The 23,698-nt window shown below is 33.3% G+C and overlaps 3 protein-coding genes across 3 annotated transcripts; 2 read left to right on the top strand and 1 right to left on the bottom strand.

Annotated features, from left to right (window-relative positions):
• Positions 1–983: 983 nt before the first annotated feature.
• LOC130641472 (serine-arginine protein 55-like) lies at positions 984–7,462 on the bottom strand. The gene is made up of 8 exons (XM_057448281.1): positions 7,224–7,462; positions 3,257–3,327; positions 3,057–3,179; positions 2,868–2,894; positions 2,723–2,792; positions 1,713–1,786; positions 1,421–1,514; positions 984–1,338 (listed from the first exon to the last, which is right to left on the bottom strand). The coding sequence occupies exons 1-8, from the start codon at positions 7,356–7,358 to the stop codon at positions 1,153–1,155; spliced, it is 780 nt and encodes a 259-aa protein (XP_057304264.1). The 5' UTR covers positions 7,359–7,462; the 3' UTR covers positions 984–1,152.
• A 358-nt stretch (positions 7,463–7,820) lies between these two features.
• Positions 7,821–19,276, top strand: LOC130641470 (STE20-like serine/threonine-protein kinase). The gene is made up of 11 exons (XM_057448278.1): positions 7,821–7,864; positions 12,242–12,363; positions 12,875–12,993; positions 13,449–13,622; positions 13,951–14,103; positions 14,289–14,471; positions 14,919–15,137; positions 15,556–15,699; positions 15,979–16,076; positions 16,754–16,959; positions 17,141–19,276. The coding sequence occupies exons 1-11, from the start codon at positions 7,836–7,838 to the stop codon at positions 18,829–18,831; spliced, it is 3,138 nt and encodes a 1,045-aa protein (XP_057304261.1). The 5' UTR covers positions 7,821–7,835; the 3' UTR covers positions 18,832–19,276.
• Positions 19,277–19,982: 706 nt separating this feature from the next.
• LOC130641471 (tubulin alpha-2/alpha-4 chain) lies at positions 19,983–22,195 on the top strand. Its single transcript, XM_057448279.1, has 3 exons — positions 19,983–20,100; positions 20,681–20,903; positions 21,009–22,195. The coding sequence occupies exons 1-3, from the start codon at positions 20,098–20,100 to the stop codon at positions 22,136–22,138; spliced, it is 1,356 nt and encodes a 451-aa protein (XP_057304262.1). The 5' UTR covers positions 19,983–20,097; the 3' UTR covers positions 22,139–22,195.
• Positions 22,196–23,698: the final 1,503 nt, after the last annotated feature.

Genomic DNA, 23,698 nt, shown 5'->3' with positions numbered 1-23,698 from the left:
AGTCCATGTTGCAAAGAAAACATGCTCAAGTTTCATGTTTTTAATGATAGTGTATTTGCGCCAAAATTTGTCATTTTTAATGTCATTGGAATGTATCATTGAAAAAAAAACCAGATTAATACAGTTATGAAGTCCGTATAATTACAAGCTCGTGAGCTTGTATTAAAACGCAAATGTGTCCTACAAGAATGGAAATTTTTGCCTCTCTGAGCACCGACACGGGAGTCGTCGTGTGTTCGAATCTCATCTTGGTAAATATTTTTACTTTTTTTTTTCTTTTTTAAAAAGATAAGACAAGTGTTCAAAACACTTGTTTAACTAACTAGTAAATAAAGGTGTTTCCACCAAACTTTTTAAAAGTGAATGTAGGCAGAATTAACTGAATTAATGAATTTCGCAAATTTTGGGGTTTGTGGGTTTGTGGTCTTTCTTCTTCCTGTCAGTCGGTTCACCCAAGACGGACCCATCGAAAATTAAAAGTTCGAGGAATTTTCTGTTCAGGAAGGTCTCACAAATCAATTTTGAAAAATAAGTGTGTAACAAATATTATTGCGTATCTGAATAGTAAAATATGTCGTGTCTAACTTCGTAACAAAAATCCCAATTTGATAGACAGCTTTTTGTAAACTTTATTCGCGAGGTTGTTTGCGTATATCATACGTCTTGTTTCTTCTAGACCACGAGTGGTCCGCTTTTCATTCACAATGTGCATGAATGGAGAGTACGGTCAATGACAGAGAGCTTACTTAAACCGTTTTGTAGCCTTTGAGAAAATAGAATCGACATGCAGTCCGTCAAAATACCGTTGTGTGGTGTTCAGTCCTTGTAAACGCGACGTACAGTCTTGTGAAATACTAATTTCAACAGAAATGTGTAACAAAAACGACACTTAAAACAATGACAATTTTTTTTTAAATGTATTAGTTAAAATATTACAAAAGCGTCCACGATGTAAATAAAAATTGAGAGAAAACACAGACAAGTTTTAAAAACATTTTAACACGATATACTTGAATATAAAGCAAAGCACAGGCGTTAAAATATTTACACGGCGTCTGCTTGGCTATCACTTCGTACAAGTTAAATCGCAGATTCGTTTACACATTTAGTTATAATCTTCACCAAACGATGATGGAAGAAAACGATTCCACCTTATCTTAGTGAACGCGAACGAGACCTGGACAAAGATCTTCTTGGACTTCTCGATAAACTTCTTCGTGGAGGTGAGCGCGATCGTGATACGCGGCGAACAGGAGAACGCGAAAACGAGCGAGAATGTCTTTTTGGTGAACGACTACGGCTTCGTGATCGAGATCTGGAGCCAGAGCCACGAAATGTCTAAAAAAAGCAAAGTTGAGTGAGTAAAAAAGACAAATAATATTTCGGCTAACTTTTCAATTCAATTGCATGTTACACTTACGCTTATGAGTTTTATTCTCTTTCCAAATAACTCTGTATCGTCCAACTTTCGAATCGCATTTTGCATGTCCTTGTGGGTGGCAAACTCAACGACGCTGCAAACAAAAAATCACAAACAGTGAGGAAGTTTTTTCTGCAGGTAAAGGTATAGATGGACAAAACCCGATAAGAAATCATTGGTTGGCTTGACTGTTACTTCGTATTTCTACCTGATCAAGGCGTGTATAGTTCCATAGGAGTTGCAAAATAGTAAATGATGCATTTAATTTCAAAGTTAGTTTCTATTGTCATACCCTTCTCCCATCTTTTCACGGTGACATTTTGCAAAAGTAACTTCACCAGCTTGTCGGAAATAATCTTTTATGTCCTGCAGAAAAACGTAAACTGTAGTAACAAAAAGAGAAAATTGGTAAAAACAACAATCGTTAAGTTATTTTCTACCAAAAGTGAGTACATATTGTTACTTCACTGAGTCTATTACTCAGGAAAAAGAGTTTCTTTTTAAATAACTATGCTTATAAATGAAATAAAATATGGAATAACTTGATTGCAGCTAACGATCACACACTGAAACTATTCTCAACTATCTTTTAACATACCTCTTAAGTCAACACAAAAAAACAATACAATGTCAATAACCAAAGCAAGGGATTTTTAATCCACAATTCAATGGCCAGCATTAAACCTTTTCACAATGCCACCACTTTTACCAGAGTTTAACCTTCTTGTGTCACAAAACCAAATTGGAAGGCATAAGCTTGCCATCACTTGCATCAATGCCCTTTTTAAGGCCATCAAGCACAAGAACTAGTTTAGAACTCTTTATGAACTGCCACACATGAAACACATTTACCAGGCCTCCAAAATAACAAAACCACTCAATCCAAACAATTTAAGCAAACACTGTAATAAAATATTAATGAAATGTAGTAAATAATTATTACATTACATGATGACCAAACTAATAAAATATAAATTCCACAAGACAATTCATTTCTCCAAACAAAACAAACAAAAAGTCTGTTCAGCACAAATATGTGTCTGGTCTTATTTATTCTGAGAGCTTTCTTGGATAGTTTCTTCCCTTAAAAATGTATGCTGGAAAGGTCTAAGCAACAGAAAAGTGATGAATCATGGAAATATTAACAAAAATTGACATTGTTTTTTTAACTTTTTAATTTTCATAAAATCTGGACAAAGAGCGAAACCCAGGACAGTGGTCACCATGGACAATAGAATGGTGGATTAATGTTGAATATGATAGAAGAATTTATTAATTACAGGTAGGGCATAGTATACATACCTGCCAACTACACCTTGTAGACAGATTCTCAATGATCAAACGATATTCTGTGTTGTAAGGGCGTCCATATCTACAACAATCAGGAAATCAATGTATAAATAGATGAAAAGATAAACAAAGATTACATTATAATCGAAGAACTTACTTGCTACTGTATCCACCTCCTCTGTCACTAAAAGAAAACAAATTTGCTCTGTAATTGCATCTGCATGGGTTGTAAATTATAATACCAACATTTAAAGAGAAAAAAAATTCCATTCTCAGTATTCTTGTATTTATAAAATATTCTGCTGTGGATAAGTGCACTTAAGTAAACATATTAAAGCTTATTTACCTGTAACTTCTACTGCCACCTCTTTCGTCCCTTGATCTGGTACCACCGCCACCACCACCACCACCATAACTTCTGCCACGATCTTCAGAACGCCCAGATGGTTTTGCAAATTCGACTTGTAAGCTACATTAACAAATATGAGCAGTTATTAAATGACTGATAAAAGCACTAAATGTACACTTAACCAATATTATAAATACCGTGTCCCCAGCAATTCTTTTCCATTGAGCTCATAAATGGCATCATCAGCATCACGTCGGTCATCAAAAATCTAAAATAGCAAGGTATTAAGTGTAGTTCTTGTCATTGCATTTAGCAATTTTTACTGCAGGACATTTTACAGTAAAAACTGGCATATTCATGTAAGAACAAAAATAATTCTTTCACATACAGAAATCCATAAAAAATATACATGTCTGTTCCACCTGTATATATACAAGCAATTTTGCAGACTTTTGTTATTTGTGATCTGTCTGCATTCGCCTTTACCTTGGTTAATGTTTGATTTTCATTTGGTTATTAACAATAAAGTGGTTGACTGCCTGGTTAACAAAAATGAAGATTCATCCCTATGTAGTTACTTTAACTAAGTCATTAGTTGGTGAATTATCTACAATAGTCAGGCTGGCTATTCACTAGATTGTGAATCAAGGGCCATGGTTATTTAACAATTCTGCTGCATATGTACAAAAACGAAAGCATTTAAGGTGGGCAAAGACACACAAGTTATCGAGAAATTAGCGTTTAATATTTGTGCCCTGATTCTTTGCCTCTTAATGGTTCAGCCAATCAAGGCAAAGTTTTGCTGCTTAAACCAAACACTTTACTTTGCTTTGCTGTATATACAAGATTCATTATGACAGAGTGTTGTTTACAATTCCAAAAGGGTGCCGATAAGCCGCATACGCCATAAAAAGTGCGGGCGTTGTCGGGCAAGTTCGGCGTTTTAAAAAAAATTCAGGTATTTGCCCGAAAAAACCCGCATAGTCCCGAACAATGCCCGAAAAAAAAAAAGGATTCACCATAAACAATCTCGAAGAATTATTTAAAAAGTATAAAAATTAAAATGAACTAACTATATGGTAGCTAAGTTCTTAAAAGAGCTGTTTTTTATGGTTTTTGATAAGATTTACTTGATAAATAACTTATATGCGCGTTCTTTTAACTGTCGTCCGCCATGTTTATGTTACAAGGTGTTGCATTTCGGGAATGTTCTGGGCGGTTTCGGGGGACAACCGTTAATTTAATTCGAAAAGTCGCCCTTATATATGCGGGCGTTTGCGGCTTATCGGCACCCTCTTACAATCCCCAGATCCATGCAAATCAACAGGCCAAATAATTTAAGCTGTGGAATAGCTTATTCCAAAAATTCTTTTTTTTAAGTGGACAGTCAGGGATAACGGCAAATTAGGCTATCACGCCAAATTAGGCTAGTAGCTTAGTTAGGAGATTTTTCATAGACTATTTAGGCGAGTATCTCCTATTTAGGCGATTTGCTATCTTCTTTTATGATTATCTCGAAAACCATGTTTGGTCGCACCATCTTCTTTCGGAGCTTTGTTGCTCATTACATCATTTTTGTTCAAGCAAAATTTTTTATAGTTTGCTTCACGGGACTAAAAATTATACGTCAAAAGTCTTTGGATCGGCTAATTAGACGAGAAATAGTCTATTTAGGCTATGCGCCACCATGTTTAAATATGCGCACGGGAAATTTAGCCTTTTTTCAGAAGCAACCGTGGCCGTAAAACAAAGAAGCCGTAACACAGCGCATGCGTTCCTAATCAAAACAAACTAAACGCTATATCTTCTGACAGCGCAAATAATAAAGAAAAATATATTTGGACCATTTAAAAAACTGGTTCCTGATAAGTCAGGCAATACTACCTCGATAAAACGAGTAGTCCAAAACGATGGTACAGAAACTTCTCACCCAAAAGAAATTTCCAACACATTCAATTCATTTTTTGTCAGTGTTGGTGCAAAACTAGCCTCTAAATTTTCTTCTGACACTACTAATGTTAATCCACCTGTTAGCAGACACGATTTTCGGTGGGCTCGTATTGAGACCAAAAGTGTCGAAAAAATAATTAGATCACTAAAACTTAATAAAGCTACAGGCTTGGACGAAATTGGTTCAAGACTGCTAAAAGCAGGTTCGTCAGTTTTAAGTATTTATTTATCAAGTCTTTTCAACAAATCTTTATTTACTGGTTATGTACCTAAATGTTGGAAGACTAAAAGGGTCTCGCCTATTTTTAAAAGTGGCAATAAAACAGATCCTACTAATTATCGGCCTATCTCCATTTTGCCAATTCCTATGAAAATTTTTGAAAAGTTAGTGCATGAGCAAATGTCTCATTTTATTTCTGAGCACAACTTCCTGAATGACAGACAGTCCGGATTTCGAAAACTCTTTTCCACAGAAACTGCAGTAGTCGATGTCTCTGATTTTATTCTTACTGAGCTCGACCAACAAACTTTGTTTGTGCTGTGCTCATTGACCTTAAAAAAGCTTTTGACACTGTTGATCATAAAATTTTGTTAAAAAAACTATGGTGTTTTGGCATCAGAGATGCTGCCTTTGACTGGTTCGAGTCCTACTTAACGGACCGAATGCAGCTGACTCTTGTAAACGACACAGGATCAGATCTGCTTCATGAAGACGCTTTTGGGGTGCCGCAGGGATCTGTGTTGGGGCCCCTGCTCTTTCTTTTGTATATTGATGACTTAAAATCTGTCATCAATTCAAACTACCACCATCTATATGCGGATGATACAATAATTATTTCGTCTCATAAAAACTTGGATACCCTTGTCTCCCAGGTCGAGTTAGAACTTTCGCAAGTCGACCTCTGGCTGAATAATAACAAAATGACTATTAATACGGACAAAACTGAAACAATCTTTTTCGGCAACCACAGCCAGTTAAAAAAAGTTGAGAACAAAACTATCAACTATATGGGTATTCCTTTGAAGAGGAGCGAAAAAGTTAAATATCTTGGGGTAACATTTGATCAAAAAATGCAATGGGAAAAGCACATTAATGACATAAATAGAAAAATACTAATTAAATATTCTAAAATTAGAACCATTGCATCCTGTTTAACACCTCACACAAAAAACCTTTTAATTAATGCACTTGTCATGCCATATTTCAACTACTGCTCCTCGGCATGGGCTTGTGCCACCCAAGGTAGATTGGGAAAACTAGAAAAACGATTAAAATGTGTCCGTACCTTTCTTGGGAAAGAGAGGGAATATTCAATGAATAATTTACTCATCAAAAACGATGCCATATTAGTTTTTAAAGCCATGAATCACATTGCTCCTGATTACATGCGCTCAAAATTCCTTTTGACAAAAAACTGTCATAATCATCAAACAAGAGGAGCTTCAAGAAACAGGTTCACACTTCCCTTGGTCAACACGGAATTTGGCAAAAAAGCCTTCCCATTTAGAGCTGCAAAAGTGTGGAATAATCTTCCAGACCAAGTGACCTGTGATGGAAGTCTGCTTTCGTTTAAGACTTCCATCTCTAATGTATTTGGCAAATTCTAATGGAGATCACTTTTGAATTTTTTAATTTTTGTTTTTTATTCTTTTTCTTTTCAATTTTCACAGATTATAAATGTTACTATGTTTGATTGAGCTGAGGCAGTCTAAGGTTTATCATTTTTTGTTTCTTTTTTGTTCTAGTGGCCCCCAGTGGAAACAATCCACTAACTATAGGTTTTTGTGATTTTCTGGGCTAGCCACTTTAAATATTTATTATTATTATTATTATTATTATTATTATTATCAAAAGGGGGTTCTATAGAATGTTTTTAGCTAATAAAATCATTGCGATTATGCAAAAGAACAGCTATAGGCAGCAAAAAGCATGTTGATAGCCTAATTAGGAGAGATAAATCGCCTAAATAGGCTATCGTAGACTTATAGACTATTATAGCCTAATTTGCGGTTATCCCTGACTGGTGGAGGTATGTTATTTTGAAATTACGATTAATTTGCATATAATATACATTTAGAACCTATATCATTGACAAGAGATGCTTTTTAACCAAAATTTGCATTTTATTGCCTGTCAGAACTCTTTGAAACTTGTCTGATTTGATAATATATTATGACTCCCCATGTTACATGTTTAAAAAATAAGTAATTTACCACAAATCCATATCCTGTTTTGACAACGACTTCCGTGATCGATTTCGAAAAACCATGGTCTTTAAAAAATCTTTCGAGATCGCGAGTTCGTACGTCTGGAGAAAGGTGACCAATAAAAAGCTTATACCTGCTCATAATGAAAATTAATGAGAAATTGTATTACAATTTGCTTTTAAAGTTTGGTGCCTTCCAAGATAAAGCGTAACCGTTGAAAACAAGAACGAGAAGAGCTTTTTTCGTGTCCGCTCCTTTCATAAACGATGTCTTAATTTCTTGTCAATCACGCAGTGCTTTAAAATTATTAAAAATATGGAACTAAAACTTACCAATGGTTTTCTGTGCCAGCCTCTTCATTTCTTTTCTAATATGTTGACTGCGCCGAATTGGCCAGAAAAAAAGTAATTGAAATTTTGATTTATAAACATGTATTTTAATTTAAAGCTGAAAAATACCTTTAGACCCATTATTTTTTTTTAATTTTTAAGGGAAAAAGAAAAACAAAGTTTTAAGAGAAAATAATGAAAAATAATCAAGCCTTTACTTACTTTTATTTAATTATTAATAAGCATGTTTTAGTTTAAAAGACCGGCTTGGATAATAATAACAAAAAAGATGGCAGACCAAAAAATGAAAGCAGAAGCGTAAGAAAGTTTGGTTGTTTTTTGTTCGTGTCTCCTAATTATCACAATTTAGCGAAAGGTTTAGTTTTTTTTTGTTCGTGTCCCCTAATTACAAAGCTTTGTGGGATAAAATGGACTAAGAATAACTTTGCTTCGCCTAGAACTCCATTTTTTCCTGTCACGCCGAAAGAACTACCGTTAAAAATGTTAGCAAAGAAATTCATCTATAAAAACTTCTGTAGTAAAGAACCCCTGGAGTACACCCTTTTCTATATAATGTTTTTATGTTTATTAGTGGAGGTTTCTATTATTCAAACGCATAGACCCAAGGTTGCTTTCAGAAGACAGAAAAACTGAAATTGGTTTCTGTATTCCCAATTATTTCACAAAAAAAAGTTTGCGAATATAAAAACTGTTTCTCAACATGAAACCTATTTTCATATCTGTACCTTATTCAGAGCTGATTATGGCCAGAATTTTAAAGTAAAGGAAAAAATGGATGGTAGAGGCTGTGTGAGACAAGCATATATATAATATTTTAGATTTAGTTCCTCTCCGACTCTGTGGATGTCAAAAATTACAATCACAAGTGGGGTTGGTCAGGTGACTCTACCAGCAAATATTTCTGACATCTGCTTTAAAAAATTACTGAAGAAAAAATTATTATATATTGAAGATAACCCAGCAGACACAAAGAGCTCTAAAATATGTCTTTAAGACATCTTCTGCATTTCTAAAAGACGTTTGTTTAGCGCTGATTTGTCCGTCTATAATGTATCTTTTAGACATTTTTAAGAATTTTTTCTACGGTGCGTCTTTTAGACCTTTTACAGATGTAGAAGCGACTAAAATGCATCTTTAATGCAACTTTTTAAATGCATCTTTAGAAAGACATCTTTTATCTATCTAAAGACGTCTTTCTTGGTTTTTATTGTTTTTTTCTTCTTTTATTTAACTTTTTAGAAAAAATAAGAAATTTACGTACGTTAACGTTGAAAAGTACATTTTTAATGACAAATATTTTGCGATAAAAATATTTTGAACTTTCTCTATCAAACTTGTATTGACACTTTAAACAATAAATATATTTTACAATTGCAATAAACAAATATAACCGGAAATAAATAAATAAAGTATTAATAAGAATAAACACTATACAATTAAATCATCCATATTAATATTTAAAAATTGTGATCATTAAAATAATCTATATTACAAATTCTACCTATGAACTTATCCATGTGTAGAGATGTACACTAATTTCTTCGTAAATAAAGCATGCTATTTAAAGCATAAATTAGAACTCTAATCTAAAAAATCTTAAAAATTCTGTGAAAATTGCTAGTAGTTGAAATTTGTCGTAACGCTTTGAAGGCCGAAATAAACAAAATAAATATTCAAAATAAAAAAGAAGTCAGTTTAGAAGACACAAAAAAGAGATATAATGTATAAATGACATTCGTCCCTGATCCTCTGACTGGGAGCTTTTCGCAGCTTTGTGCTAATTATTGTTCATTTGCATCTTTGAAACGCTCATTGACAGATTCTAAAGAAAAAGCTTATTTCCAGATAAAAATGGGCTTTTATAGACGCGTAGTCAGTAAATTTTTGGTAAATAGACCAAAAATAATAAATTTCGGGAAATAGATCATTTACATACTATGTAATAGCAAAAGGATTCACTGAGAATTCTCATTATAATTTTTTTGACCTCCAAGAATCACAAAATAAAAGTAGCTACTTACTTTTTAAATAACCGATGTGTCCCACAGATGCTTAAAATACCGCCAATTCTTATTGAATGTTCCGATGGTCAATTGTCGAAGAATATCCACCAGGGGGCACAGGAAAACAAAATTACGACATAATTAAATAAAAACCTATCATAAAAGTTGCCAAAATACATTGGTATTTAAAAATGATTAAAAGTGACGATTATCACTTTCAATCTCGTAAAAAATTGATTTCCTAGAAAAATAGACATGCTAATTAAGTTTGCGAACACCCCCGCTTTTTTAAATCAAATTTTTTATATAAAAACGAACGTCTTTTCAAACACGTATTTTAGACTACTTTTAGATAGCAGAAGGTGTCTTTTAAAAGACGCCTTTTAGATGCATTATAGAAAGAAGAGAAAGACGTCTTTTAAAAGATTTTTTTAGATGTCTTTTAAAAGACAAGACATCTAAAGTGCATATACTACAAGATTTAAATTTATTTACTTTCAAAAGATGTTTAAAAGATGTCTTTTGGAAGACGTTTTTAAGAAGATGCATTAAAGACATCTTAATAGCGATTTTTAACAAAAGATTTAAAAAAGACATCTTAAGACGTCTTGTGCCGGCTGGGAAACAGTGCTGGAATTGGGGTTTAATGAATTTATTTTTTATTTATTATGGTGAAAAAATTAAAATTTTCTTGGCATAAGGACAATGAAAAATAGGTTGTTTTAGATTTTTTGTTGACGTCAGCAGTATATATACAAAAAAAATTGGGGGAGATTACTTCATTCGCTGCCTTTAATGGGTCGAGGTTGAGACACTGATCAAAATAATGTATAGGATCATATGTTTGATGAAGGCCTGAGGAGATATAAGGGTTGTAGACAAATGGTTGTAGGACATATTGGGGTTTAAACGTTTCTTAAGTTGTTTATTCTGACATGGATTCGGAGACCACCTGGCTCTCCCAATCCATTTCAGAATAAGTGGAAACTCACCTTAATTGGTCCCAGATGGTCCCTAGTTACCTACGCGGTGAAAAATGACTCAAATGTTAAGTGCAACAGCTTCATTAATTTAATATAAGATATTGACGTTAAAGTAGTGCTGTTGATGTCGCGCCTTAATGTCAGAATATTTAACATTTAAGACAGAAGTTTTTCAGCTACATCAAAGGAAAATAAACGCATCCACTTTGTCTGTTACAGACACATGGAATTGGTGTTTTATTATATAGATTAGTGCCAAGGGTGTTGAGAAAATATTGTTCCTACACCATTGGGGTTTGGTGACAGCAAGAAATTTTTAGAGAGATATTATTTTTTTTGGCATAATAACTTTGAAAGATTTTATTTTTCTTATAAAGAATAAAAAATAAAATTATTGAACCCCAATTCCAGCGCTTTTTATCTGCAATAATGTTGGTTGGCTATGCTTCGCAGAAATGATTCATTTGCTATATTACCAGAGCTTGTAGGGTTGTAGGGGGATTTTTATTTGAGTTGTATTTCCTGACTTATATTTAATTTTTAAAATTTTAAAGACGTTTTACAAAAACAGACTTTTTTACTTTTTGCTTTTTATGTGTTAGCCTTATTTTCAGGTAGAGTTTAAAATGTTAATTCATTTTGTTTCTAAAGGACTATTGATATCTTTGCTATTGTAATCAAATTGTACAATAATCTATAACGACATGATATTTACCATTAACTTTTTACTAAGAACTAACTTGTTAGTAAAAATATAAAAAAAATATCCATTCCTACCAGCCCTAACCAGATGCATATAAATAGTAAATGGATAGCTAAGGCTGTTTATCAATCTCTGACCTTGAAAATAGCCAGAATAAATAAAAACATCATCCTCACCTCCATCTAATTATTGAGAAATCATTGTCAATTGTATATGCCAAGTAAAGACATAATGTTTTACACAGTACAAGTGTTTCTATCAAATACACACCTGGGATACTTTTACACTTCAATCTGGCTTTCTGACAGGCAAGCTTCCTTTCAGATGTTAAACTTGTGTCATATATATTTATATATTTATTACTGATTTAAAGTATATATTATTGAATTGTGACCACAAAATTCCATGTTGTTCATTATGCTAATTTGTATATAACCAGATGTACAGTATTTTTTAATAATGTTTGTTTTTTGAAGATTGTTATAAAAAAGATTAAATTGAAGCAAGAAAAATTATAAATATTTTTTAATTAAGTGGAAGGGTTTATTATACTTTAAAATCTAACCCCAAGACTTAATTAATCAATCATTCAGCATTTGAGCATTTTAATATGATCTTGTAGATGTCTCTGTTTATACTGGATGTGCAATAAAATCTCAGGACTATTGTGTTATGCAAGCATGTCTTTTGTGTTCACCCTGAAGTCAGATATTGCCTTTGGAACTTGAACTAATTGGCTGTTAAAAAGAAAAAAAGGGTTTATTATGATAAATATTCAACAATATACTTTAAGAAATCTCAATTTTAGACAATTCAGACTTACTTACTGACAGTTTGACAGTGGCATTTCATTCTACAAAAAAAGTTATCTTTAAGAAATTTCTTATTTCCACAATGAGAGTAGGAAAATAAAGACATTTTTTTATTGTTGTGAAATATCACTTATTTTAAAATTTGTAAATATTTTTTTTCTTATTTTTTCAAGGTTAACTAACAAAGAAATGGTTCAAGACACAGCATTATTACATGTGTACAATCTGTTAGTTGACAAAGGATTAAAGGCATTTTTTTCTGCCTTTTATCAAGAACTGCAAGTTGAGAAACCTGGTATGGTTATAACAACAAAGTTTTATAATTGACATTAAAACAATGAAGCCTTTTTCCATTTTTACGTTAGACGCACATTTTAAATATTTTAAATATTCCAAGTATATAAACTGAAAGATCACTTTGTATTGCATAAATACACAATGAAAAATATTTTGTTTTAAATTAAAACTCTAGAACTACTTTTATCACTGTTAAAATTGTTATGCATTTGACTTGTCCTTGAATCTTTCACATAGATAACCTAGCAAGTTTATCTGTTTTGCACAAGGTTTCTTTTTTTAAAAGAAATTGAATATTCTTCAGCAGTCCACAAAAAGTCTACAGTTTTGCTGAAAAAATATCAGAATTTACTTATATATATTCATTTGCTTATTAATATAAAAAAACATGTTTTCAGTAAACAATAAGACAGAAAATTGTGATTTTACAAATAATGAACTGACATGATTAAAACAAAATATTTACAAAAGTCCAATAAAGGTTTTTTATGAAAGTATGATTTTTTTAGATGATTTTTTAAAGATTTCTATTACTGATCTGTACAACATTGGAATTGTGTCTAGCTTGAACATCAAAAGATTTGAAAATATTATTTTGGAAGTACAACAACACACAACTTTAAAAAATGTAAGTTTCTCTGTTTTCTTTTAATTTTACTTGTTTTTTTTAAAAAAACCACACCTTCCAAAACTTTCACAAAATAATTGCAAAGCTTTTGCATGTATATATTTTGAAATTTCTGCAATATATTGGAAATTTTTTGCATTATGCAAAACTTCTGTAATGTATTACAATATGTGATGTACGATTTGCAATATAATTGCAAAATTTCTGCAATATATATATATATATATATATATATATATATATATATAATAATATAATATATATATATATATATATATATATAATATACATATTGCAAAACTGGTGTGATATTTTGCATAACTTCCAAAATATATTGCAAAGCTTCTGCAATATATATAGCAAAACCTCTACAATGTATTTCAAAGCTTCTCTAATCTACTGCAAAGCATCTACAATATATTGCAAAGTTTCTGTGATATATTACATTTCCTTAGGCTAATTATGAGCAAGATAAGGACAATTCTTTTGTTGTTGACTTGATGTTACTGAATCAAGAACCTGTTGTAATCTGCTCAAATGAAATCAGTTGCAATGAGGTTTTGGGATCTGGAAATTTTGGAAAAGTTTTCAAAGGGACATGGTCTAAAAAAAATTACACCAACAAAGTGGTAAGTTTGTTATTATAAATTCCTATTTTAAAGGTATGAAGCCGATTTATGACACAGAAGTAAACACGCGGAAGATTTAATAAATTCTTGTTTTAATAAATATAGCATATAGTTTTAGTACTATATCATTTCCATGAGTAAACTTCTCTTGTATGTTGCGCAAATCTGGATGAAAGGATTGAATATTCATTCTATTTTTGTGAGGTAAATGCATGGTGCATCTGTCATTTTACGAAATATACTTAAAATCTGTGCTATTATAATGTAAAATGTTAGACACCTTCTTATCCAGCTGTTGTTAATATTTTACATTTTTTTTAATTTAAAGTTAGAAGTACCAGTGGCAGTTAAAACATTAGCAGATGGTGCAGAAATGTCATGGAAGAAAGAAGTTTCTATCTTTACAGCTCTCAACCAAAACCATCCTAACATTCTAAAGTTTTATGGTTTGCTAATTGGTGAGCAAGACGAAGTTAAAATGGTATATTGCAGAATATTTCTTTTTCTATTTTCATACCATTGGAGACTACCTGTTCTTTGATCAGAATTTATAGATTCTTCTTATTGCTATAGTTTGCATTGGGTAATGAGGGAAAGTGTTGGATGGAAAATCTTCGTGTAGTTGTTAGTGTACTCTTTTTTTTGTGTGATATCACTTTATTACAGGTGACGGAATTTGCTGCTTGTGGTTCACTTCTTCATGGCTTGAAAGCACGAAATATCACATCGATTGCAACACTTGCTCAATTTTCAGTTCAAATAGCTACCGGCATGGTGTTTTTGCACAGTAAAAACCTCGTTCACCGAGATTTGTCAGCTCGAAATATTCTAGTCACAGCAAAAAATCAGGTAAGTGTAGAGTGATAAATTGGAGTGATTACTTTAATACAATGTACTTTAGAAACATTTTGTGCCTCTTGTTAGCATTTTATTCCATATTGTATTTTTATTGAATGAGTATACTTCATACAAGACCAGTAATCCATCCTCTATTTCATCATTTCACTTGGTCTGTAATCTAACATTGCTTGATTCTCGTGTTTTCATTATCCTTCTTGAAAATGTCAATATTTTTTATTTCAAATAAATATTTTATAAAACCTTTAATAACAAAACAAAACAGCACTATTAAATACATACTTGCTTGTTATAGAACGTTTCTGACATTAAACATCGTGCGCTTTGAATTCTTCTTGTGTGAAAATGTTTGAATGATTTTTCTATTGGGTTTCGCTTGGTTTTCTATACCTTAAAATCAGTGGTCTTTTCTAACTTGACCCTGCACTTAATTTTTAGGTAAAAATAAGTGATTTTGGTCTATCAAAAATTCTGGATGATACGACAAACGAGTGGGTTATGGAGTCAAACGAAATGTTACCAATGAGATGGCTTGCTCCAGAATCTTTTAATAATGGTATATTTACTATGGATTCAGATGTATGGAGCTTTGCTGTTGTATTATGGGAAATGTTTACATTTGGTGATTTACCGTGGTCGGAGTACAACAATGAGGAGGTGACATAATTAAACATATATATAAAAATAAAGATAGATAAATGAAATTCCATTTTTTACGGACTCAGTGTCGACATATTGGTCAAAATATTTTGACACAAGACAGCGAATTTCAAGTTCGTCACCACAAGTAATTGCATAGGCTATTACTTTATTTGATTCATGCATTCTTTAAACGCTGTCTGTCTTGCCTACATGTGTTAAAATAGCTACTTTGCATCCTGCCGACTGCAAAGCATTGACCGTTTGACGTTTTTGTCCTTATTTGAAAATGACTAAAAAACTGCCTTTGTTTCGATATTTTTGTCCAAGATTGTAGGTTTCATGTAAATCCCATTTATTGTTTCGTTTTCCTTCCTTTGATATAAGTAAATAACTGTTTTTGTTAAGGTGCGCACGATTTCTTTTGTCTTTGCAGGTTAAAGAAAAAATTCAAGCCGGTATACCTCTACGTGAACCCAATGTATGCCCGCATGGTTTTTATGATATCATGTTAATGTGTTTTTGTTTTGATCCTGATGAGAGACCTCCATTCCACATAATCAGAGATGAATTGATTGCAGTAAGTATAAGATGTCTCAGTGATGCCCGTGGTTGTGTCAATCTGACTTATATCAGGTTGTTGTCAACTTCTACACTTTGCAAATCGTGTTTTGATAACAATGATTTTTGTAAAATTCAGCAATCTAAACAAATTGAAAGTCAAGCATTATTATCACGGTTACAATTTTTTTAAACGAGCTATTTGAATCTTCGACGTGGCTTTTACCAGCTTGAAAGGTCGCATTCAGGGGAAGAGATATTGTTCATATTTTTATTTTAACACACCCTGTATTTCTAGCAACAACCCGATACAGTTTTAACGTCAGCTGAACAGAGTGGTTATCACGTGTTAAACTTTAAAAAGAATGAATATGTTACAGCAATCAAACCAATCAGGTAAAATTAATTGCTTACGAATTATCACATTTCCCTTCCTTTTTCACACAAAAGTAAACCACGTTATCTTTTTTATTCTCTCATGAAATTAACTTTTTTATTCTCCGATTAAATTAACTTTTTTATTCTCTGATGAAATTAACTTTTTTATTCTCTGATGAAATTAACTTTTTTATTCTCTGATGAAAATAACTTTTTTATTCTCTGATGAAAATAACTTTTTTATTCTCTGATGAAATTAACTTTTTTATTCTCCGATTAAATTAACTTTTTTATTCTCTCATGAAATTAACTTTTTTATTCTCCGATTAAATTAACTTTTTTATTCTCTGATGAAATTAACTTTTTTATTCTCTGATGAAATTAACTTTTTTATTCTCTGATGAAAATAACTTTTTTATTCTCTGATGAAAATAACTTTTTTATTCTTTGATGAAATTAACTTTTTAGTTAGTAATTTAATCTTCCAATATTGATGTTAATAACAAATAATAAGCAAATTTCGAATTTTCGCCGTTTTCACGACGTTACAACCACACGGCACGTGGTATTGCGACGTAATTAGTTTCTTTGGTTAACAAAGAGCTTATAAAATAAGATTTCGTCCTATATATGTTAACATACTTGAATCTGGTGTAAGGCCGGTGTTACAAACGAAGCCACTCTTTTCTTTTTAGTGAAACAGATGTCGATTTGTGGCTAGGTCAGCACGAAACTTCCCTTCTGTTTGGTTGTTTCAGCTTGACTTCGACAGATGTAATCGACTTTAATCTTCCTCTCGAACAAACCACGAACGATTTACAAAACAAAGTTGAGGAGGTCAACATAACTGCCGATCAATCGTCGGAATCGCTACACTTCACCGTTGATGATATTCGTGAAGGTATGCTCATTTAATTTTAATTTTTTGTTATTTGGGCTATCGATTTTGTTATTCAAAGGTTAAGGTGGCTTCTGGTTATGACATCTAATTTTTTTATGATACTAACGTTTTATTTCGATTTTTTGCATTTCACGACTAGTTGGTCAAAAATAGTTCAAGGTTAAAATCATTGTCATTATAGAAGCTTCTTATCAGCTTGCGAGGAATGCTTTGTGTTGCGTCGAAACGACACGTACCCGCAGTGAAAGTCAACCTGTTGTTTCAATGACAACACATGACGAAAACGTCTCGCTCTCTCGCGACACCCATGTAGCTGCAACAAGAGTGAAAGAGCTGCGGTCTGACGAACAACCGAGATTGCGTCCACAATCGGCTGATTTTAGTTTGAATCAGACAGAAAGAAAAAAACATCAAGAAAAGTATATCGTTCATAGTTTGAAATCTGATTCAGACTCGAAATTAATTTTTAAAGATATAAATCCAGTTGTTCAGGAAACTGTAAACGACCGTATATCTCGTAATATGAAAGCCTTTCTTACAGCCGTGGAGAAAAGTGATAATATGGGAGTCTCACCGAAGGAGGAACAGTATTTAGTACCTGTTGATGTATCAATAGCGCCTTCGCTAGATCATATAATCAATTCTGTTGACCCTTACCCAAGATTAAAAGCGTTATCACAAGAAAATATTTACGAAGACACACCTAATGTCAAACAAACCAAAATCAGTGAAAGATGTCATAGTTCTGAAAATTTAATACAAGGATTGGCGAAAAGACCGAGGCCGAAAGCTAATACTAAGCGACCAATCAATATTGAAAAACAGTCTCAAAATGCGTCTTGCGTTAAGCAAGATGTTTGGCAAATTGCGTCTTCTTCTTGTGGTATACATGAAAAATTACCAAAAGGACTGACTAAGCCAGAATTGTATACAAAAGACGTTTCGCATGCCACTTCTCTAAGCGACAAAGAAAACTTGACTCCGTCTTGTTATCGTAATGGACCAATGTGTAGAGTGAACAAAGCGTTTGAACACGATCAATGGATACAAAAGTTTGATCACATAGACAGTACGACGTGTCTTGCGAAAAGGCAACATAAACATTTAAGTTTCGATCTTGTAGATGGTAAAGCATCAGCCATCTCATCTGCTAAAGAAAAAACAAAAAGTACGGTTACGAAATACAAAAGCAACGACTGGCATGTGTTTGAGAATAGTATACAAGATCCGAAAAAAGTTCATAAAATACGTCGAAAGGGTTCCGATCGGAAAATTCACGAGACAAGTTGGCCGTCCGACATGTCGAAAATGAGTCGTGAAATGAAGGAGGAGTTTAGTAGACAATTCAAAAAAATCAAAACGTTACTACCAACTGCGAATGTTACCGAATGCTTGGAAGGTTTACGATACTGCGGTAAAAATGTCGAAAAAGCTGTTCAGTATATCCAAGTTGTAAAATTAACTCGCGCTAACTTTGGATATTCTTTCGAACATTGTTTAAAAATATTCCAAAAGCATAACGAAAATTACACGGAAGCCGAAAAAAGTTTGAAGTTGCAATTTGTTTGGGAACAGTTTAAATATTTGGATAAAGAACAGGTACGGGAACTTCTTGTTATCAACAAATGGGACATCAAAAGAACTTTGACAACTGTCTTCATTCAAAATTGCGTGGAAATCGGTGTGAACGAGAAAGAAGCGATCAGTATATTCTTGGAATGTGACCAAGATGTAGCAAAGTCATTGGAAATGGCGAAAATTGTTCGCCTCGCTGAAATAACGAATAAACCGGAACATACTTGTTTCCGTGTTTTAACGCAATGTTCATGGAAGTTAGAAAATGCTGTTGATTCGATATACGCCGGTACTTAAATAAATTTTTTGTTATATTTTATTCTACGATGTTAGAAATTTACAAATCTTTTTGAAAGAAAATTTTCCAGACATTATTTGAGTAACGAATCTTATTTTCTTGTCCGTGTGATCATTTTTGTGTTTACTTTTTTTTTTCTATGTTATTGAAAAGATTTTTTCGAGGTTTTGTTCTTCAGAGATTTATAAATTTTTTTTATTTCATGAAAATTTATACTATTTAATATGCATTAAAAAATCTAAGTTGTAAAAATTGAGATAGAGAGAAAAATTATCAAACATTAATAAAACATCACACACGATGGTTTATCATCAGTATGATCTAAGAGGATAGGTGTGATTGAGGTTTTCAAAAATGATCGGGGCCACAATTCGGTATTTTGAAGCCACTTTTAATGACCTGGCGGTAAGTTTTGGGTATTACCATGAATTTACAAATAAGGACCCCAGGGCGCTTATTCAACTGAGGCGTTTGTCTGAAAGTTTTTTCTCTACACCGGGTGCACCAAGCGCACCATTCAAATGTGCAACATGGCTTACATCTAGTCATCTCACAATGGCCAAACAGCGCTTGTTTTTAACCAGTTTCGGACGCAAAATTGACCTAGAAATAGGGCAAGAAGTAATGTCATTAAAATCAGTTGGAATACTGAAATGCTGGTCTTTTTGACAGGCTTTTCCGAATGGAGCATTTATTTATAGTATGTCATGAACGGAACAAAATTGCAAATTTTTGCTTATTATGCTTATAATCATAATAATGAAGCATAGCAAAAAAGACTTATTAACACCACAGATAAAACAACTTTTGTAAAACACTTTGTTGCTAGAGATAATAGAGATGATTTTTGTAATTTTTTCTTGCAGTTTTAAGTTTTATTAGCTAATCGATTGTTTTTTCATGACACTGCACCTATAACAGCCGAGAATGTCTGATGTATTTCATGCAAATTCTCGACCCCAGGAACACATTGAGAAAAAACTATTTTGCAGTTTATCAAAAAGAGCTCTGGGTACTAGAATGTTTCGTCCGCGCGTAGAAAGTTGATGAAGACTGCACAAAGCACCAAAGCAGGTTTTCGATTTCAAAAATCTGACCAATGAGATGTTTTGTTGACTATATATGGCAAATGGAATCCAGAATTCGAATTTTGTGTTATATAATTTTTTGTTAACCGTTTCATTCTGATTATACGTTCAACACTACTGAATATTCTTCATCAACGTAGCTTACTTGAAGAATTTTTTCTATTTCATTTTATTAACATGGTAGGTTACTTTAAACTTCTTTAAATGCTAATAGTTTAACACGTTTGAACTCAACTTTAGAATTCACACTGTCTTTTTCCTTTGATAATTTTCGAGTGGCTGCGTGGCTGCATGGTTTCGTTACTAACTATAGCTAGCTACCTACTAGCAGCGTGGCCACGTGGCTGCATGGCTGCGTGGCTGCAAACCCTAGCCTTAACCCTAAGCAATGGTTTGACGTTGGATGACTGTGTGCAGTCGCACAGCCATGGCTTGTTTAGGTCAAAAGTTTCGTAATTTATTGTGCGTGTGTGTAGGCTATGGAATATGGTAAGATTTGATATCGAAGGCAATAATGTAATTTTGTATATAGCCCTTCTAAAGTTTAGCCCAAGTTTTTATTTTTCATGGGAATTTTTTTCCAATCTGCTTCGTTTCTCTAGCTTTTCTTCCTTTTTGACACGAGAAAAGGCGAAAAAACCTGGGAACGAGAGTGCTTGTTCACTAGTATTTTCTGTGCAGTTTAATTTTTGCGATGGTGTTCTAAAGTTTAGCCAAGCACTTAGCCATGGGTTATCTAAAATGTAATTTTTACTTTCAGAGAGAGTGCATTTCTATCCACGTCGGACAAGCTGGTGTCCAAATTGGCAATGCTTGCTGGGAATTATATTGTTTGGAACATGGTATTCAACCTGATGGTCAAATGCCAAGTGACAAAACAATTGGTGGTGGTGATGATTCTTTCAACACATTCTTCAGTGAAACCGGAGCTGGTAAACATGTCCCCAGGGCTGTTTTCGTAGACTTGGAGCCTACTGTCGTAGGTAGGAAGGCGTTTTCTTATCTTTTTGTATTTACTTGTTTCTTTGTTATATTCCTCCCTATCATAAATCAAAGTACTTTTCTTAATATGAATAAACATATTTTAGATGAAGTACGAACTGGAACTTATCGTCAATTGTTTCATCCTGAGCAATTAATTACTGGTAAAGAAGACGCAGCAAATAATTATGCTCGCGGTCATTACACTGTTGGCAAGGAAATTATCGATTTGGTGCTGGACCGCATTCGAAAGCTCGCTGATCAATGCACTGGTCTCCAAGGATTTCTAATCTTCCATTCATTTGGAGGTGGTACGGGATCTGGATTCTCCTCTTTGCTTATGGAGCGCCTTTCAGTGGATTTTGGCAAAAAATCAAAACTCGAATTTGCTATCTATCCTGCGCCACAAATTTCAACCGCAGTTGTGGAACCTTATAATTCCATCTTGACAACTCATACCACTTTGGAGCATTCCGATTGTGCGTTTATGGTGGACAATGAAGCCATTTATGATATCTGTCGACGAAACCTTGACATCGAAAGACCAACATACACCAATTTGAATCGACTCATTGGTCAAATTGTCTCATCAATCACTGCTTCTTTGCGTTTTGACGGTGCATTAAATGTGGATCTCACCGAGTTCCAAACAAACTTAGTGCCATACCCTCGTATTCACTTTCCACTCGCCACCTATGCTCCAATCATATCTGCTGAAAAAGCATACCATGAGCAGCTGACAGTAGCTGAAATCACCAACGCTTGTTTCGAACCTTCAAACCAAATGGTGAAATGCGATCCACGTCATGGCAAATACATGGCTTGCTGCATGTTGTATCGTGGAGATGTTGTCCCCAAAGATGTCAATGCTGCCATTGCAACGATCAAAACAAAACGTACTATTCAATTCGTTGATTGGTGTCCGACTGGATTTAAAGTTGGTATCAATTATCAGCCACCAACTGTGGTACCTGGAGGGGATCTCGCTAAAGTGCAGCGCGCTGTATGCATGTTGAGCAACACTACTGCCATCGCAGAAGCTTGGGCTCGTCTTGATCACAAATTCGATCTTATGTATGCCAAACGTGCTTTCGTTCATTGGTATGTTGGTGAAGGAATGGAAGAAGGTGAGTTTTCTGAAGCAAGAGAAGATCTGGCTGCTTTGGAGAAGGATTACGAAGAAGTTGGAGTTGATTCCGTTGAAGGAGAAGGCGAGGAAGAAGGCGATGAATATTAAACAATTTTATTTATTCTTGTACATAGTATAGTTGCAACATAAATTTATATTTGGTTAGTTTCTTTCTTGTCTAAGACTTTTACAATTAATTCTTGGATATTTTTGGAATCAGCAACTCAGAGTCGGTTCACTCTGTCAAAAGTTGTGAGAAATTTTTGGTATATAAGCAAAAAGTCGGGAAAATCTGGTATTTTTATGATATGTCAGGAAAAGGTAGGAAATTTTAGGTTTAGATGGTCAATCAGAACTATCTTCATTTGCCAAAACATTGGAAAGAATTAAATTTTAGAATTGTTCTAAAATAACGAGCATTAATTTTTAACCGATCTTATCTATCATTATCTTTGTTATTAAAATTTACATTTAAGGTATCCAAGCTTCAAATATTCCCCGTCAAAAATAGCTCGAAAGGTGAAGAAAATGTAAGGAATTGTAGTAACAAATTGTCGGAAATGTCAGGAAAATTAAGAGTTAATATTGAGTGGACAACCTGAGCAACGCCATCAGGACGGCCGTCTCGTTACTATATCATAAGGATAATAGAAGCCCTGGGTACGAGGTTGGCTAGCCAGATGTTTACAATTTTTTTGGCAGAAATTAATTTTTGCTAAATAAGTATATCCAATATTTTCAAAGGATTTAAAAAATTGAAATTGGCCCCTTAGGAATCATGGGAAATTTGTAATTCATCTACTTGTTATTTTTTTTACACATTTCCGAACCTATTCTACGGGAATAAATTCTGACGTTGTCACATTTTACGACGATGATAACAAAGTTTTAATAATACACCTTTCCCGAATGCCATAAATTGTAATAATTATGACGTCATCCAAAATTTTATAATGGTTCTGTGCTTTTCAAATAAGGATATTCTACGGAAGCCGATAGGTGCAAAAAATCTTTTTCGAAATTGTGTGAAAATGTTTTTCGAAATAGTAAAAATGTTATTCGAAATGGTGAAAATGTTTGCCGAGTAAAAATGTTATTCAAAATAGTAAAAATGTTATTCAAAATGGTGAAAATGTTTGCCGAGAAATAGTAAAAATGTTTTCCTATAGATGGTAAAAATGTTTCCCTAAAATAGGACTGGGACGAGATAAGGTCTGGTGCCGAGTATAATGCGGGAACCCTTAAGTTCCCTTTTTTAGCGGGAAAACTAAAGTAAAGAGAATGAAATGGACAGTCCAGGGAATAGTCCATGGACATTGTCCTTTAGCTTTATTATATATTCATCATGTTTTGCTCTGAGTGTGGATTGTAGTTGACTGGAAAATCATACTTAAACTACTTGATTGATTTTCTGGGAATGTCGCAACCTGAGAACTTCCACTCGCCCAAGCATTTGTAATGTGATCACATGAGGAAAAATAAAGATGAACTTCTCTTTGTGTTACTTCTTTTTTAGAGTTAAATAATTGCATATTCGCCCAAGTTGAATCCCTAAAGGAGTGAGAAATCGTTTTTTCATTAAAGTCTGTTTTCCAATAGGTAGGGAAGCGGTCGTTTATTTTGAAACTCTGTATTCTGATTTATTAGCGTCCTGAATCTGCGGCGCAA

Source organism: Hydractinia symbiolongicarpus, chromosome 4, assembly GCF_029227915.1.
Source record: "Hydractinia symbiolongicarpus strain clone_291-10 chromosome 4, HSymV2.1, whole genome shotgun sequence".
Lineage (NCBI taxonomy): Eukaryota > Metazoa > Cnidaria > Hydrozoa > Anthoathecata > Hydractiniidae > Hydractinia > Hydractinia symbiolongicarpus.
Note: the sequence above shows the minus strand (reverse complement) of the source record. Positions and strands in the feature narration are given on the sequence as shown.

Coding starts and splice junctions, on each gene's coding strand:
- LOC130641470 (XM_057448278.1), top strand. CDS start 7,836: ATGGCAGACCAAAAAATGAAAGCAGAAGC. Junction 14,104..14,288: donor AGCAAGACGAAGTTAAAATG/GTATATTGCAGA, acceptor ACTTTATTACAG/GTGACGGAATTTGCTGCTTG. Junction 15,138..15,555: donor CGGAGTACAACAATGAGGAG/GTGACATAATTA, acceptor TTGTCTTTGCAG/GTTAAAGAAAAAATTCAAGC.
- LOC130641472 (XM_057448281.1), bottom strand. CDS start 7,358: ATGAGCAGGTATAAGCTTTTTATTGGTCACCTTTCTCCAGACGTACGA. Junction 3,180..3,256: donor AAAGAATTGCTGGGGACACG/GTATTTATAATA, acceptor TTGTTAATGTAG/CTTACAAGTCGAATTTGCAA. Junction 1,787..2,722: donor CTACAAGGTGTAGTTGGCAG/GTATGTATACTA, acceptor GTTTTTCTGCAG/GACATAAAAGATTATTTCCG.
- LOC130641471 (XM_057448279.1), top strand. Junction 20,904..21,008: donor CTTGGAGCCTACTGTCGTAG/GTAGGAAGGCGT, acceptor AACATATTTTAG/ATGAAGTACGAACTGGAACT.